At 42.9% G+C, this 16507-nt stretch overlaps 1 protein-coding gene across 2 annotated transcripts in view; it reads left to right on the forward strand.

Moving 5' to 3' along the window:
- Ogt (O-linked N-acetylglucosamine (GlcNAc) transferase) overlaps window positions 1–16507 on the forward strand; it is a 45482-nt gene that overhangs the window by 15770 nt on the left and 13205 nt on the right. For both annotated transcript variants that reach the window (XM_041646897.1, XM_041646898.1), the window contains exons 5-14: window positions 75–191; window positions 6171–6250; window positions 8649–8844; window positions 9092–9232; window positions 9683–9783; window positions 12148–12301; window positions 12385–12486; window positions 12818–12997; window positions 14752–14910; window positions 15018–15107. In XM_041646897.1, the coding sequence (XP_041502831.1) occupies window positions 75–191; window positions 6171–6250; window positions 8649–8844; window positions 9092–9232; window positions 9683–9783; window positions 12148–12301; window positions 12385–12486; window positions 12818–12997; window positions 14752–14910; window positions 15018–15107 (1320 nt within the window). The remainder of the gene's footprint in view (window positions 1–74; window positions 192–6170; window positions 6251–8648; window positions 8845–9091; window positions 9233–9682; window positions 9784–12147; window positions 12302–12384; window positions 12487–12817; window positions 12998–14751; window positions 14911–15017; window positions 15108–16507) is intronic.

Genomic DNA, 16507 nt, shown 5'->3' on the forward strand with positions numbered 1-16507 from the left:
TTTCCCCTTTACAAATTTCCCCCTTTCCCCTTATCTCCTTCCCTTCTCGTCTTCTTTCATTAAACCCTCCTAAGGCATGTTATTTGAAAGCAATTGAGACGCAACCAAACTTTGCAGTAGCTTGGAGTAATCTCGGCTGTGTTTTCAATGCACAAGGGGAGATTTGGCTAGCAATTCATCACTTTGAAAAGGTTAGTCATTAATAATTGATATTTATAAAATGTTTATGTGTACAGAATGTTCTTACTAGAATAAAACAGTAGGCATTTGCTTAACCAGCTGTGTAATATTGTTTCCTTGATAGTATTGCAGCATTTGCAGGTGGCATATAATATGACAGGTTTTTGAGATTTATATTGAAAATGCTTTTTTATTTATTATAATTTTTTTTCTTTTGAGAGTGGGTTTCACTCTGTATAGAATGGCTTGGAATTTACTTTGTGTCTCAGGTTGGCCTTCAACCTAGTGGCAGTCCTTAAGCCTCCTGAGTGCACAAGTGAACTACCACATCTGGCTTTAAAATGACTCTGTTTTTCCTCAGAGTGAAGCGATAGTACGGCTTATAGAGGGATGTTTGCTACATGAGGGAGAATACTGGAGGGTTCAGAGTATCCTGCTGAAAAAGCTGTTTCCAAGTCTAGAATAGGACACACTGCAGCATTGTCTGGAATAACTTGTCATACCAGAAGGCAAGGAAGTATCTATTCACTTATTCATACACTTGACTTTCTCTTTTTTTCCGAGACAGGGTTTCTCCATGTAGCTTTGGAGCCTGTCCTAGAACTCGCTCTGTAGACCAAGCTGGCCTCCAACTCACAGAGATCTACCTGTCTCTGCTTCCCAAGTGCTGGGATTAAAGATGTGTGCCACCACTACCTGGCTATCTTTATTTATTTATTTTTTTTTTAAAAAGGGCCCAATAGCTAAGTAAGGCTTTCAGTTTAACTCTTTAAAGACTCATTTACTTTTATGTGTGTGAGTGGAAGTATGTCTGTCACCATGTGTGTGTGCACTGCAGAGGCACTAGAGCTGGAGTTACAGATTGTGATCCACCATGTGGGTGCTGTGAGCTGAAACAGGGTTGGTTTTTTTTTTGGGGGGGGGGTGTTTCGAGACAGGATTTCTCTGTAGCTTTGGAACCTGCCCTTGGAACTATAGTCTTTGAGAAGCTAACTTAATAGCTAAGGGGTTTAAGAGCATTAGCTGTTGTTCCAGAGGGTCCAGGTTCGATTATCAACACCCACATGGTAGTATATGACCTCTTGTAACTCCAGTTTCAGGGGATCTGAAGCCCTCTCTGTCTTCCGAGGGTACCAAGCACACATGTAAGTAGAAGAGATACATGCAGACAAAACACCCATACATATTAAAAAAAAAAAGTTGAGCTGGTCTTAGTGGCACATGCCTTTAATCCTGCAGAGGCAGGCAGATTTCTATGAGTTCGAATCTACCCTAGTCTACATAGTGAGTTCCAGGACAACCAGAGTCACATAGTGAGACCCTGTCTCTATAAAACAAAAACAAGAAACGAACCAACTAACCAAAAAAAGTTTCTAGGATATGTATGGAGCAGATAGACATGTTAAAAGATAGCTGAGGGGTTTCATCAGCAAAAATGTCAACTATGAGCTGATAGGACACTGATCTGAGTTTTCTTTTCAGCAAGGTGCAGGATCACCTTCAATCTGGATGATTGAAAGAGATAGGTACTTCTTTTAGTACATTGCCTACTGCTCTTGTTACATTATTCTAAATAAAGTTGCTTTTATTCTTTTTTTGTTTCTTTTGAGACAGGGTTTCTCTGTAGCTTTGCAGCCTGTCCTGGAACTTGCTTTGTAGACCAGGCTGGCCTTGAACTCACAGAGATCCACCTGTCTCAGCCTCCCAAGTACTGGGATCAAAGACCTGTGCTACCACCACGCAGCTGGCTGCTTTTTTGTTTTTACAATTTTTTTTTTCGAGACAGGGTTTTTCTGCAGCTTTTGGAGCCTGTCCTGGAACTAGCTCTTGTAGATCAGGCTGGCCTTGAACTCACAGAGATCCGCCTGCCTCTGCCTCCCTAGTATTGGGATTAAAGGTGTGCGCCACCACTGCCCGACAAAATTTTGGTGTTTTTTTTTTTTTTTTTTTTTTTTTTTCCGAGGCAGGGTTTCTCTGTGGTTTTGGAGCCTGTCCTGGAACTAGCTCTTGTAGACCAGGCTGGTCTCGAACTCACAGAGATCCGCCTGCCTTTGCCTCCTGAGTGCTGGGATTAAAGGCGTGCGCCCCCCCCCCCCCCCACTGTCCGGCCTACAAAAAGATTCATTTGGCGATGTATTTGTGTACTTGCCTGCACATGTGTGCAGATAACTCATGGAGGCTAGACGAGGGTGTGGGATCCCCTGGCTGGAGTTAATAAGCTCTTGTGTGCCACCTGACATGGGTCATGGGAACCAAACTCAGTTCTCTGAAAGACCAACAAGCATCCTTAACCATTGACCTATCTCCCTATGTTTTCTTTTTTGTAAGCATTTAAAAAAATATCCAGGTGCCACATGACTTTAGTCCAAGCATTCAGAAGGCAGAGGCAATCATCTCTGTGAGTTCAGGTATATGTATAGTCCTGTCTTTAATCCCAGCTCCAGAGAGGAATTTAAAATGGGAGGAGACAGCTCTCACACACAATCTCATTCTGAGATTCCTGGAGGCAGGATTGCCATTTTCAGACTGAGGTAGAGATGAATGCCAGTGGCTGGCTGTTTAGCTTTTTTTTTTTTTTTTTTTTAATGGTTTTTGGAGACAGGGTTTTGCTGTAGTTTTAGAGCCTGCCTTGGAACTAGCTCTTGTAGGCCAGGCTAGCCTCGAACTCACAGAGATATGCCTGCCTCTGCCTCCCAAATGCTGGGATTAAAGGCGTGTGCCACCACCACCTGGCTCTGTTTTGCTTTTCTAATCTTCAGGGTGAACCCTATTAGCACTCTCTCTCTCTTTTAAATTAATCATGCTGCAGACAGGGTTTCTTTGAGTAGTCTTGGCTATCCTAGAACTAAGTTCTGTCGACCAGGCTGGCCTCTGAGTACTGGCATTAAAGGCGTGCACCACCACTGCTTGGATTTACTTTTTAATTATGTGTGTGTGTGTGGTTGTGTGTTCGAATGTGCAGGTGCCATTGGAGGCCAGAAAAAAGTGTTGGGTTTCCTGAAGTTATAAGTGATTGTTGAGCCTCCTGCTAGAAATTTAAGAATTGAACTCTGGTCCTCTTAACTTCTGAGCTGTCTCTTCACCCCACTTACATGCCTGTCTCTGCCTCCTTCGTGCTGGTATTAAAGGCACTTGCCACCAAGTCCAGTTCATTTTTTAAGATAATGATAGTGTGGTATGTTTGAGTGAGAAAACATTCTTGTCACCTCCCTAGAATTTATAATTTTTTTTTGTTTTTTTTCGAGACAGGGTTTCTCTGTAGCTTTGGTGCCTGTCCCAGAACTAGCTCTTGTAAACCAGGCTGGCCTCGAACTCCCAGAGATCCACCTGCCTCTGCCTCCTGAGTGCTGGGATTAAAGGTGTGTGCCACCACTGCCCGGCTAGAATTTATAATTTTAAATGGGATGAGATGTTTGAGATTTGCTTCAAAATTATCTGGCGGAAAGGGGAGTAGATACATAATAAATGAAAGCCAGCATGATTGTTGAATTTATAAAGATGATGAGCCATGACATGTGTTTGTTGCCTACAAGAAATTTTTAAGAGGGCCAGGTGTGATTTATGCCTATTAATCTTAGCACTTGGGAGGCTGAGGCAGGAGGATTGTTGTGAGTTCTGGGCCACACTGGGCTACAAAGTAAATTCTAGGATAGTAATAGAGTTAGACCTTTCCTCAAAGCAAAAGTTAAAGTTTTCAGGCTAGATATCTATGACTATAGATAATCTAAGCTAAGTGTGTCATGCCTTTATCTGATAGAGACTTGTTTATTATCTATATAAAGAAGTGTTTCTAGGAATTTTTAAAATATTTAAAATTATTACATTTATCTTTTCAGTGTTTTGGTTAAATTTATACTTACCATTCTAGAGGGATATCTTTCTAGAGCTCTTGGTATAGGTATACTAGGCTAGCATTCTACCAATGAGCACCAGACTATCATTTGCTTATTTGGAGAAAGTGTCTCATATAGCCCCAGGCTGCCTTCAGACTCACTTTGTAGTTGAAGATGACCTGAACGCCACATCTTCCTACTTCCACCTCCCAACTGCTTGGATTAGAGGCTGTGCCTTGCTTGGCTTAATGTTACAGTTCTAATTACATATCTTAGTAAGGACTTGCTGGGTCGTGTGTTTATGTAACAGAGTTACATACTTAAGAGCTCATTGCTTGTTTCTGCCCCCATCTTTTAGAAATGTTAGCCTGACTGACTGAATAAAATTGGGCCAATCATTAGAAATAGTCTGCTTGTATGCTGCTTCATTCCTTTAATTCCAGCGTTTGGGAGGCAGAGGCAGGTGGATCTTTGAGTTTGAGGCAGCCTGGCCAGAGCTACATAGTGAAACCCTGTTTCAAAGAACAGATAAAAGGGGGCCAGGCCGTGGTGGCGCGCTCACTCAGGAGGCAGAGGCAGAGGCAGAGGCAGAGGCAGAGGCAGAGGCAGAGGCAGAGGCAGAGGCAGAGGCAGAGGCAGAGGCAGAGGCAGAGGCAGAGGCAGAGGCAGAGGCAGAGGCAGAGGCAGAGGCAGAGGCAGAGGCAGAGGCAGAGGCAGAGGCAGAGGCAGAGGCAGAGGCAGAGGCAGAGGCAGAGGCAGAGGCAGAGGCAGAGGCAGAGGCAGAGGCAGAGGCAGAGGCAGAGGCAGAGGCAGAGGCAGAGGCAGAGGCAGAGGCAGAGGCAGAGGCAGAGGCAGAGGCAGAGGCAGAGGCAGAGGCAGAGGCAGAGGCAGAGGCAGAGGCAGAGGCAGAGGCAGAGGCAGAGCAGAGGCAGAGGCAGAGGCAGAGGCAGAGGCAGAGGCAGAGGCAGAGGCAGAGGCAGAGGCAGAGGCAGAGGCAGAGGCAGAGGCAGAGGCAGAGGCAGAGGCAGAGGAGGCAGAGGCAGAGGCAGAGGCAGAGGCAGAGGCAGAGGCAGAGGCAGAGGCAGAGGCAGAGGCAGAGGCAGAGGCAGAGGCAGAGGCAGAGGCAGAGGCAGAGGCAGAGGCAGAGGCAGAGGCAGAGGCAGAGGCAGAGGCAGAGGCAGAGGCAGAGGCAGAGGCAGAGGCAGAGGCAGAGGCAGAGGCAGAGGCAGAGGCAGAGGCAGAGGCAGAGGCAGAGGCAGAGGCAGAGGCAGAGGCAGAGGCAGAGGCAGAGGCAGAGGCAGAGGCAGAGGCAGAGGCAGAGGCAGAGGCAGAGGCAGAGGCAGAGGCAGAGGCAGAGGCAGAGGCAGAGGCAGAGGCAGAGGCAGAGGCAGAGGCAGAGGCAGAGGCAGAGGCAGAGGCAGAGGCAGAGGCAGAGGCAGAGGCAGAGGCAGAGGCAGAGGCAGAGGCAGAGGCAGAGGCAGAGGCAGAGGCAGAGGCAGAGGCAGAGGCAGAGGCAGAGGCAGAGGCAGAGGCAGAGGCAGAGGCAGAGGCAGAGGCAGAGGCAGAGGCAGAGGCAGAGGCAGAGGCAGAGGCAGAGGCAGAGGCAGAGGCAGAGGCAGAGGCAGAGGCAGAGGCAGAGGCAGAGGCAGAGGCAGAGGCAGAGGCAGAGGCAGAGGCAGAGGCAGAGGCAGAGGCAGAGGCAGAGGCAGAGGCAGGTGAATCCCTTGTGAGTTCGAGGCCAGCCTGGTCTACAAGAGCTAGTTCCAGGATAGCTAGGACTGTTACACAGAGAAGCCCTGTCTCAAAAAACCAACCAACCAACCAAACAAACAAACAGATAAAAGGAAGGAAGTACTGTGCTTAGTTAAGTTGAGTTTATTTTGCTCATGAGGTTTTCCTTTCTTGTGATGCAGGGAATGGAGTCTAGTAGGAAGTGCTTTGTCACTGGGCTACATGCCTAGCCCCTTTCTCCAGTTATTTTGATATTAATGAGGCTTATCGATGAAAGGGAACTAAATGAGGACTGTTTTTAAAAACAAAATGAGTTTTCTAGAAAATGTAATTGGATATCTAAAATGACTTTAGAATAAAAGCTTAATGAGAAGTTAATCTGACAAAAGCCTTTCTTTTTCTAAGTAACTGTCTTGTAATTTTTAGGCTGTCACCCTTGACCCAAATTTTCTGGATGCTTATATCAATTTAGGAAATGTCTTGAAAGAGGCACGCATTTTTGACAGGTGAGAATGTTCTGTTTGATGAATTTTCTTGTCTTTTCAGAGTTTGAACTAAAATGTGACAACAGCTTCTTGAAGTACATTTTCCTAGAGTATAGTTTTTCCCTCCTGATAGCTGTTTTCTTCTGTTTTACTTATAGATGTTGTTGGCTGACTTTTCCTTGTTGGTTTTCCTGAATGCTTTTATCCTTCCACTTAGTTCTGTTGAAATTTCCTTTATTGTAAACTGTTAGAAATGATGATTACCTTTTGGGCTAAGTTTGTTTTTTTTTTTTTTTTTTGTTTTTTTGTTTTTGATTCAGAAAGCTAAGTAAAACTTGACTTTAACTGTTTTGTTGAAGAAACTGCTTTTCTAATTGTGTGTGTTTGTGAGAGGGGCTATATGCACATTGGAGTCCATCCAGAAGAAGACATTGGGTGTCCTTCTCAATCCTGTTATTTTGCCACCTTCTGCCTTTGAGGCAGTTTCTCCTGGAGCCTGGGGCTCACATCTGGGCTAGGTTTGCAGTGTAAGCCTCAGTGGTCCTCCTGCCACAGCCCCTCCACCCAGTGTTGAAGTTGCATATATGTACATGACCATTAAGCTTGGTAGATGGGGGCAGGAATCCAAACTCAGGTCCTCATAATTACACACCAAGCACTTTGATCACCGATCAGCTTCCCAGCCCTGTGATTTTAAAATTTTATGTATATGGGTGTTTTGCCTGCATGTATGTCTGTGAACTATGTGCAGAAGTTGGAAGAGGTATCAAATCCTCTAGAATTGGAGTTGCAGATGGCTGTTAGCTACCATTTGGGTTCTAGGATTCAAATCACAGTCTTCTGGAAGAGCTGCCAATGCTCTTGTCCTCTGAGCCATTTTTTCTAGCACTTGACTTTTAACTTTTTTTTTTTTTTAAAGATTTTATTTGTTGTGTATACAATGTTCTGCCTGCATGACAGAAGAGGACACCACATCTTACAGGTAGTTGTGAGCCACCATGTGGTTGCTGGGAATTGAACTCAGGACCTCTGGAAGAACAGCCAGTGCTCTTAACCTCTGAGCCATCTCTCCAGCCCCGACTTTTAACTTTTTTTGTCAAAGGAAAATGTACATCTTGAGTGGGAATAGACAACTGTTTTCCTGTGAAAATGTTTTATAGCCTGGCACTTGGGAGTCTGAAGCAGAAGGACTGCTGTGTGTTCAAGGCCTAACTGGGGTATAGAGCAATACTTTCTCTTAAAAAACTTAACAGGGGCCTGCCTGGCTGTAGTTGCTTTCTCCTGTAATACCAGCTCTTGAGAGGCCAAGGGAAGAAGGGCTTGCTCAGACTTTCAAGCCAGCCTAAGCTATAGGGTAAAACCTTGTCTTAAAAAACAAGTGGCTCAGCCGGGCGGTGGTGGCGCACGCCTTTAATCCCAGCACTCGGGAGGCAGAGGCAGGCGGATCTCTGTGAGTTCGAGACCAGCCTGGTCTACAAGAGCTAGTTCCAGGACAGGCTCCAAAACCACAGAGAAACCCTGTCTCGAAAAACCAAAAAAAAAAAAAAAAAAAACAAAAAAAAAACAAAAACAAAAACAAAAAAAAAAACAAGTGGCTCAGCCGGGTGGTGGTGGCGCACGTCTTTAATCCCTGTACTCGGGAGGCAGAGGTAGGTGAATCTCTGTGAGTTCGAGGCCAGCCTGGTCTACAAGAGCTAGTTCCAGGACAACCTCTAAAGCTACAGAGAAACCCTGTCTCAAAAAAACAAAAAAACAAAAAACAAAAAAACAAAAAAAAAAAACAAGTGGCTCTTGGTGGTACACGCCTTTAATCCCAGAGGCAGGTAGGTATCTGAGTTCAAGGCCAGCCTAGTCTATAGCTTGTTCCAGAACAGGTTCCAAAGCTATACAGAGAAACCCTGTCTCGAAAAACCAAACAACAACAAAAACAAACTGAACCACACACTCAAAAGTGGAGGGCCGAGAAATTTGCTCAGTGGTAGCGCCCTTGTTTAGCATGCACGAGGCCCTAGGTTCAGTTCTTGGCACCCCAAAAAATATATTTTATAAAGGTGATATTTTTGTTATGCAGTAAAATATATCATAAGTTAATTGTTATTAGTTAATGGCATTTTTGGTATAGTATATCTGGAATTAATTGTAACAAAATACACATTCAAGTTAGTTGGATTTGGGCAGGTGAGATGGTTCAGTGTGTAAAAGTGCCTGGCATGCAATCATATTGACCTGAATTTGATCCCTGGAACCCGTAGTGGAAGGAGAGAACCAACTTCAGAAAGTTGTTTTCTGGCTTCCACATGTGTACCGTGGTTTTTGCCATTTACCAATCTGTTCATGTCATAGACAAACTTATAATAATAATATATTTAATATTAGTGGCATTTGTGTATATGAGTTTGTATGTTTTTGCTTTTCACAGAGCTGTAGCAGCTTATCTTCGTGCCTTAAGTTTGAGCCCAAATCATGCGGTGGTGCATGGCAATCTGGCTTGTGTGTACTACGAGCAAGGCCTAATAGACTTGGCCATCGATACCTACAGACGAGCTATAGAACTGCAGCCACATTTCCCAGATGCTTACTGCAACCTAGCAAATGCACTCAAAGAGAAGGGCAGCGTAAGGATTTTCAGTCTATTTTTATTTCTTTGTTACATGGTAGAAAAGTCTTCATTGTACATATTAAGTAATATTGGTTTTCTTTGGAGTTTTGGTTGATGGGAAGGAGAATACTGAAAAGTATCCATTTTGTGGTGTATTTACCAGCCATTAGGCTCAAAATGATGCAGTTACTTAAATTACTAGAACATAAGTGGTTTCTCTGATTCTTCTCTGTAGTATCTGAATGATTTGTTTTATTTTCCAGGTTGCTGAAGCAGAAGATTGTTATAACACAGCTCTTCGTCTATGTCCTACCCATGCAGACTCTTTGAATAACCTCGCCAATATCAAACGGGAACAGGGCAATATTGAAGAGGCGGTCCGCCTATATCGCAAAGCATTAGAAGTATGTTGAGTACTGTGACTGGGTGTCTAGCCTGTTTGACGGTAGAGGGAAAGCAATTAAGTTTGCCTGCTGTTCACCTCTTCATTACCTATGTAAGGTCCTATGACAATGCCAGACGTCCCTACATTGAGTTCATTACTTTGTGCATAGATGAGATCTGGACAAAGCCAATGACTAGTAAACTGAGTAAAGCTATTAAAATGAAGAGCTCAGGTCAGTGTCTAGTGATTGGTAGGTGTGGTAGGAGTTTAGAAAAGAGGCTGCATTACTCAGTGTGAGTAACAGGAAGAGAGGCCTACTTCACATTTCAAATGAACATAGGTATAAAATGGAGGAAGCAGTAGAATTTAAGCTACTAGACCCGAAGAATGAGTAAACTTGGAAAAAGAGTTGTGGGAGATAATTGGGAGATTCTGCTATTTAATGTCAGCCGTGATCGTGACTCTCTAGGTCTTCCCAGAGTTTGCTGCTGCACATTCCAACTTAGCAAGTGTACTGCAACAACAGGGGAAGCTGCAGGAAGCACTGATGCATTATAAGGAAGCCATACGGTAAGAAGTTTATAGCTTCTTTTTTCTATTTTCAGTTTTGAGATTATAGTATAATTACATCATTTCCCCTTCCCTTCCCTGCAAAACCTTCCCATATACTTCTCCTTGCTCTCAAATTCATGACTTCCTCTTCCATTAATTCTTGCGAGATGTATATATATATATATATTTATTTATTTATTTATATGCAGATATGTTTCTAAACATAATTTGTTATGTATAATGTTACTCAGATGTATATTTTCAGGTCTGACCATTTGGGATTGGATAACCAATTGGTGTACTCTTCCCTGGGGAAGAATATTTCTCCTGCTCTCAGCATTCCTTAGATGCCCTGTAGTTCTTTGTGTTGGACTGAGGCTTGCCCTAATCCACTTCAGCATCCTATCCCCTCCCCTCTTCTCTTCTTCCTCCCCTCTTCTACCCCCTCCCCTTCCCTCCCCTCCCCTCCCCTCCGCTCTCTTCTTTCTCTCCTCTCTTCTTTCCTCCCATCCCCCCTTTCCTCTTGTTTTTTGAGACAGGGTTTCTCTGTGTAACAGCCCTAGCTGTCCTGGAACTCACTCTGTAGACCAGGCTGGCCATGAACTCAGATCTGCCTGCCTCTGCCTCCCAAGTGCTGGGATTAAAGGCGTGCGCTGCCACCACCACTTGACAAAAGATTTATTTTGTGTATGTGAGTGCTCTGTTTGCATATCTGGCCTTATGCCAGAAGAGGGCATCAGATTCTACTATAGATGGTTGTGCGCCATCATGTGGTTGCTGGGAATTAAACTCAGGACCTCTGGAAGAGCAGCCAGTGCTCTTAACTCCTGAGCCATCTCTCCAGCCCCTCAATGCCTGGTTTCTGTAGTACATGTAGATACCTGCTACAGAGGCTAGAAGAGGGCATTAGCAAACCTTGGAGCTGGAGTAAAGGTAGTTGTGAGCTGCACTATGTAGGTTCTGGAAAAAAAAAAACTCAGGTCCCCTGGAAGATCAGTCAGTGCTCTTAAGTGTTGAGCTACCTCTAGCCCTTTGTTATTTATTTATTCACTTAGTTATTTTAAATTTTTTTGAGACAGGGTCTCTACATAGCCCTGACTGTCCTAGAACTCACTCGTTCTGTAGACCAGGTTGGCCTAGAACTCACAGAAATCCTTCTACCTCTACCTCCCAAGTACTGGGATTAAAGGTGTGTATAATTTAATGTCCCTATTCATTCATGCATCCATATCCATTCATCTACTCATTGATTCCTTCCTATCTTATCTGTCTGTCTGTCTGTCTATTTATTTATTTATTTTTGAGACAGGGTTTGTCTATGTAACAGCCCTGGCTGTCCTGGAACTAGCTCTTGTAGACCAGGCTGTTCTCAAACTCACAGAGATTTGCCTGCCTCTGCTTTCCAGGTGCTGGGATTAAAAGTGCGCCACCACCGCCTGGCTCCTGGTTTACATTATTTAATATATTTTATTTATTTTGTGTTCATGGAAGCAATGTGGGCATATACTGTGGTACCCATGTGAAGGTCAGAGAACAATTTACTGGCATTGTTTCTATCCTTTGTTATAGGTTCTGGAGTTTGAACTCATGTCAGGCTTGATTGCAGGTATCTTTACCTGCTGAGCCATCTCTTTTGTGGTTTAAAATTTTATTGTCATCTTTGAAAAAGATTTGTTTTACTTTTTTTTCTTTTGTTTTTCAAGACGGGGTTTCCTTCTGTGTAGCCCTGGCTGTCCTAGAACTTACTCTGTGGGCTGGAGAGTTGGCTCAGCAGTTAAGAGCATTGCCTGCTCTTCCAAAGGTCCTGAGTTCAATTCCCAGCAACCCCATGGTGGCTCACAACCATCTGTAATGAGGTCTGGTCCCCTCTACTGGCCTGCAGGCATATATGTAGACAGAAAATTATATACAAAATAAATAAATATTTTTTTAAAAAAGAACTTACTCTGTAAAGTAGGCTCACCTTGAACTCAGAGATCTGCCTGTCTCTGCTTTCTGAGTGCTGAGATTAGGCTTATCTTACTTTTAAGTATGTATATAAAATCCCTTCAGAATTCAGAAGGTGTTAGATTCTCTGTAGCTGGACATTGTTGTTGGGAAGAGAACTCAGTTCTAAAAGAATATTAAGAGCTCTTAACTGCTGAGTCTCAACTATTAAATAATTTATTGTTATTTAATAATTTATTCTTATTAATTAATAATTAAAGGTTGGCATTTGGCAGCTGCTGAAATGATTCCCTGCCTTTGGGATTCAAGCTAGGCCTCATGCTTGGTAGGCAAGTACTGTGCCACCAAACCACATTAAACCCCCTCCCTCCTCCAATGCTTTAACAACAACAAGGATTTTACACGAGATAATCAAACCCTTGTCTTTTCCTTCAGAATCAGTCCTACATTTGCTGATGCTTACTCTAATATGGGAAACACTCTAAAGGAGATGCAGGATGTTCAGGGAGCCTTGCAGTGTTATACTCGTGCCATCCAGATTAATCCTGCCTTTGCAGATGCACACAGCAATCTGGCTTCCATTCACAAGGTAATGCTGCTTATTGTGACATGGGCACCTTAGCACTGAAGTTTCATTATAGGAAACTCCTTACAAGCTTGCTTTCTTTCCAGGATTCAGGGAATATCCCAGAAGCAATAGCTTCTTACCGCACAGCTCTGAAACTTAAGCCTGATTTTCCTGATGCCTATTGTAATTTGGCTCATTGCCTACAGGTAAGGAACAATAGTCTAGTGTTTTTCTTTCTGTATTGTTACCACTTTTTAATTTTTATGTGCCATAATAATGCAAGCCTGGCTGGAGATTGTTGTTTTTTAGCAAGTGGAGGTCAGAGGGCAGTTTTCAGGAGTCATTTCTCATAACACGTGGGTCCCAGGCATTAACTCCAATTGTCTGGCTTGCCTTTTATTCTTGTCCTTTATTCACTGAGCCAGCCCCAAGATCATATTTTTAGTAGGTAATCTAACACTTTTAGGAAGTCAAATATTTGCAAAATAAATCCTTTGGTAGGTTTTCTGGGTGATCATTTCTTTTTGCTTCCTCTAGATTGTCTGTGATTGGACAGACTATGATGAGCGAATGAAGAAATTGGTTAGTATTGTAGCTGAGCAGCTAGAGAAGAATAGGCTGCCTTCTGTGCATCCTCATCACAGCATGCTGTACCCTCTTTCTCATGGCTTCAGGAAGGCTATTGCAGAGAGGCATGGGAATCTCTGCTTGGATAAGGTGACTTGTCCTTTCATTTTTTCTGTTATAAACTCAAATGCAAATAAATAAAAACATTGTACAAATCAAACGTACAGTATGGTTTTGCCAATCAGCATGTGGTCAACATCACCCAAGTTAAGAAATAAAGCTTTCTTAGCTATTCCAGAAGTCACTTTCTAATGTGTCCTGTCTTCAACTGAACTCCCTTCAATCCAAAGGATGGGGACTTTTATTTCTTCTTTTCCCCCCTGAAATAGGGTTTCTCTGTAGCTTTGAAGCTTGTCCTGGAACTATCTCTGTAGACCAGGTTGGTCTTGAACTCACAGAGATCCGCCTGCCTCTGCTTCCCAAGCGCTGGGATTAAAGGCATGTATCACCACTGCCTGGAGAGACTTTTCATTTCAAACTCTGAACAAGTTTAATAGTGGTATTTTTCTTAAGGTGAAACTCACAGCTACACATGATGATGCAAACCTATAATTCCAGTTGAGATTATAAATCTATAATCTCAACAAAAACCTCCACCTACTACGAACATCTAAAAACCAAACTAAACGCAACAACAACAAAAGCCCCAATAGGGTTTAAATACAGAGTGTATGGTATTATATACTCAACTTTCAGAATTAGAATATGAATTGATAGAGTTTGGGGTCTGTTCTAGGAAACAGTGGTAAATTAAGATTTCTTTTTGTAAATATTTATTTATTTATTATGTATACAGTATTCTGTCTGCGTGTATGCCCACATGCCAGAAGAGGGCACCAGACCTCATTACAGATGGTTGTGAGCCACCATGTGGTTGCTGGGAATTAAACTCGGGACCTTTGGAAGAGCATGCAATGCTCTTAACCGCTGAGCCATCTCGCCAGCCCTCCTCTTCCTCCTCCTCCTCCTCCTCCTCCTTTTTAAATACAAAAATGCTTCTTTGTCGAATTTCCTAAAATAATCATACTCTATCCATATTTCATGTTGGAGTCTGTTCAGGCATATTTTCTACACTTCAGGTCAGATATGAAGCATGAGCACTATGCAGCCACCATACACAGCTGTTTACCTTCGAAGGCGCCATTAAACTGGCCACATAAGTGAAGTTTGCTGTCTAAAGTTTTTGGTTTTTCTAGACAGGGTTTCTCTGTAGCTTTGGAGCCTGTCCTGGAACTAGCTCTTGTAGACCAGGCTGGCCTTGAACTCACAGAGATCCACCTGCCTCTGCCCCCCGAGTGCTGGGACTAAAGGTGTGTGCCACCACTGCCCGGCCACTAAAGTTTTTTCATAATTATGGGTCTATATGATTTTAGATTCTACTTTCATTTATTTCACTTAAATTTTTTTTTTGAGGCAGGTCTTATGTATATCAGGTTGGCCTTAAAACTCTCTATGTAGCTGGGGATTACCTTGAACTTCTGATCCCTTTTGCTTCCACCTCCCAATTGCAGGGGTCACAAGAGTGCACCAACATGTCCATTTATTTTTTGTTGTTTGTTCTGTTTTGATCACTATGTCAGACTGGCTTTCCTGTAACTCAGTGCATAGACCAGGCTGACTTCAAACTCAGCCTTCAAACTATGCCTCACCTCCTAATGATTGGGATCAATGATGGTACTATCATGCCTGTTCTTTATGTAGTTCTGGGGACAGAACCCTTAGGGCATTATACACGCTAGTCAAAACACACTACTAATCACAAGTCCCTGTTATCGGTTTTTTCTTTTAGATAAAAATTTGCACATGACTTGACTTTGTTAACGACCATTGTATTCTGTTGGTAGATTAATGTCCTTCATAAACCACCATATGAGCATCCAAAAGACTTGAAGCTCAGTGATGGCCGGTTGCGTGTAGGGTATGTGAGTTCTGACTTTGGGAATCACCCTACTTCTCACCTTATGCAGTCTATTCCAGGCATGCACAATCCTGATAAATTTGAGGTAAGAGTAGGTTCTGGTGACTTTCTTCTGTCATCTTTGATGTTAAGCCCAGTGTTTTGAGAGGCTTGGAGCCAAGGTTATTAAGTATGCCCTCCTCTGTCTTTTAGGTGTTCTGTTATGCCCTGAGCCCAGATGACGGTACAAACTTCCGAGTGAAGGTCATGGCAGAAGCCAATCATTTCATTGATCTTTCTCAGGTAGGCAAAACACAGATTCTTTTCTTCAGATTTTAAGATTTCATAATTAAGTATATGTGTTTGGTATGGTATGTGGGGATGTGCCTGTATGAAGACAGGTGCCCAAGGAGGCCAGAAGAGAGGGTGTCAGATCGCCCAGACATGGAGTTACAGGGTGTCACATGGGTGCTGGAGCAAATGCAGGTCCTCTGCAAGCACAGCAAGTGCCTTTATGTTTTAAATTTTGAGTAAATTTGAAAAAGAAAAACCCTTTTGGTACAAAGTGGGTTTTTTTTTTGTATTAGGAGTTGAATGGAGGGTCTCATGTTTGTAGTTTTTGATGATGGGTATTAAAAGGAGTAACTACTGTATTTGGGCAATTTGCCCTTGTTTCCTTGGTCATTTACATTTTTATTTGGCATGACTTTTAAGTTGTACATAAAATAGAAATGTGATATAACTCTGTTTGATATATAACTTTTCTAGATACTTTTAATACATACTGAACAAAATCAAGAAGGGTAAATGGCTAAATAGCTAGTTTAAGGACAGACTAGGCTATGTGAGACCCCCCCATCTCATTTTTTTAAAGGAGGGGGCTGCAGCAAAAAGCCCATCTATTTTTGAGTTTTTGCATTTGTGTGTGTGTATGGTCTTTTTGTTTTATTCTTTTGTAATTCACAAAGTGGGCCTTGAACTTTTGTTAATCCTCCTGCTTCAGCCACCATACCCTACTGGTTGTTTGTCTTTGTTTCTATTTTTTTTCCTCTGTAAATTTTATGATGAGTTAAAGTTGAAACCTATGGGAGAATTAAATTTGCTATGGGTTCTGTTAGTCACATATTTAGACATGAATATGAATAAGTGTGTTTGCATGTAGACACACATCTAAATGTAAATAATGGGATTGGGGACATAGCTCAGTTGGTACAGGGCTTGTCTATTATACACAAAACTCTGGGTTTGATTCTTAGTACTGTATAAACTGGGTGTTGTGACTCATACCTATAATCTCACCATTTTGGAGGTGGAGACAGAGACAGAAGGATCAGGGTTAAAGGTCATCCTTGGCTACGTAGAGTTCAAGGTCTGCCTGGGCTAGAGACCCTGTTTCAAAAACAAGGCTAGGGATGGTGTAGCTCCTAGCAGGTAGATCTGAGTTTGAGGCCAGCCTGATATACTTAGCAGTTCCGGGCCAGGCAGAGCTACATAGGGAGACCCTGTTTCAAATAACCAATAAATAACTAACTGAATGAGTAAATAATAGACATTTTCTTAGATGGGTTGGGAGAGTTATCTCATTTAATAAAGTTTGCATACCAGTATCTTTTGTAGCATGGTTACTACTTCAAAAATATGTCTGGTCTGCTTTTGATTTTTGAGACAGAGTCTCACGGTACCCCAGGCTGGCCTTCTTACTG

The sequence above is a fragment of the Microtus oregoni genome, unplaced genomic scaffold (genome assembly GCF_018167655.1).
Source record: "Microtus oregoni isolate MIOR12 unplaced genomic scaffold, Mior012 000150F_ref0000365, whole genome shotgun sequence".
Taxonomy (NCBI): Eukaryota; Metazoa; Chordata; class Mammalia; order Rodentia; family Cricetidae; genus Microtus; species Microtus oregoni.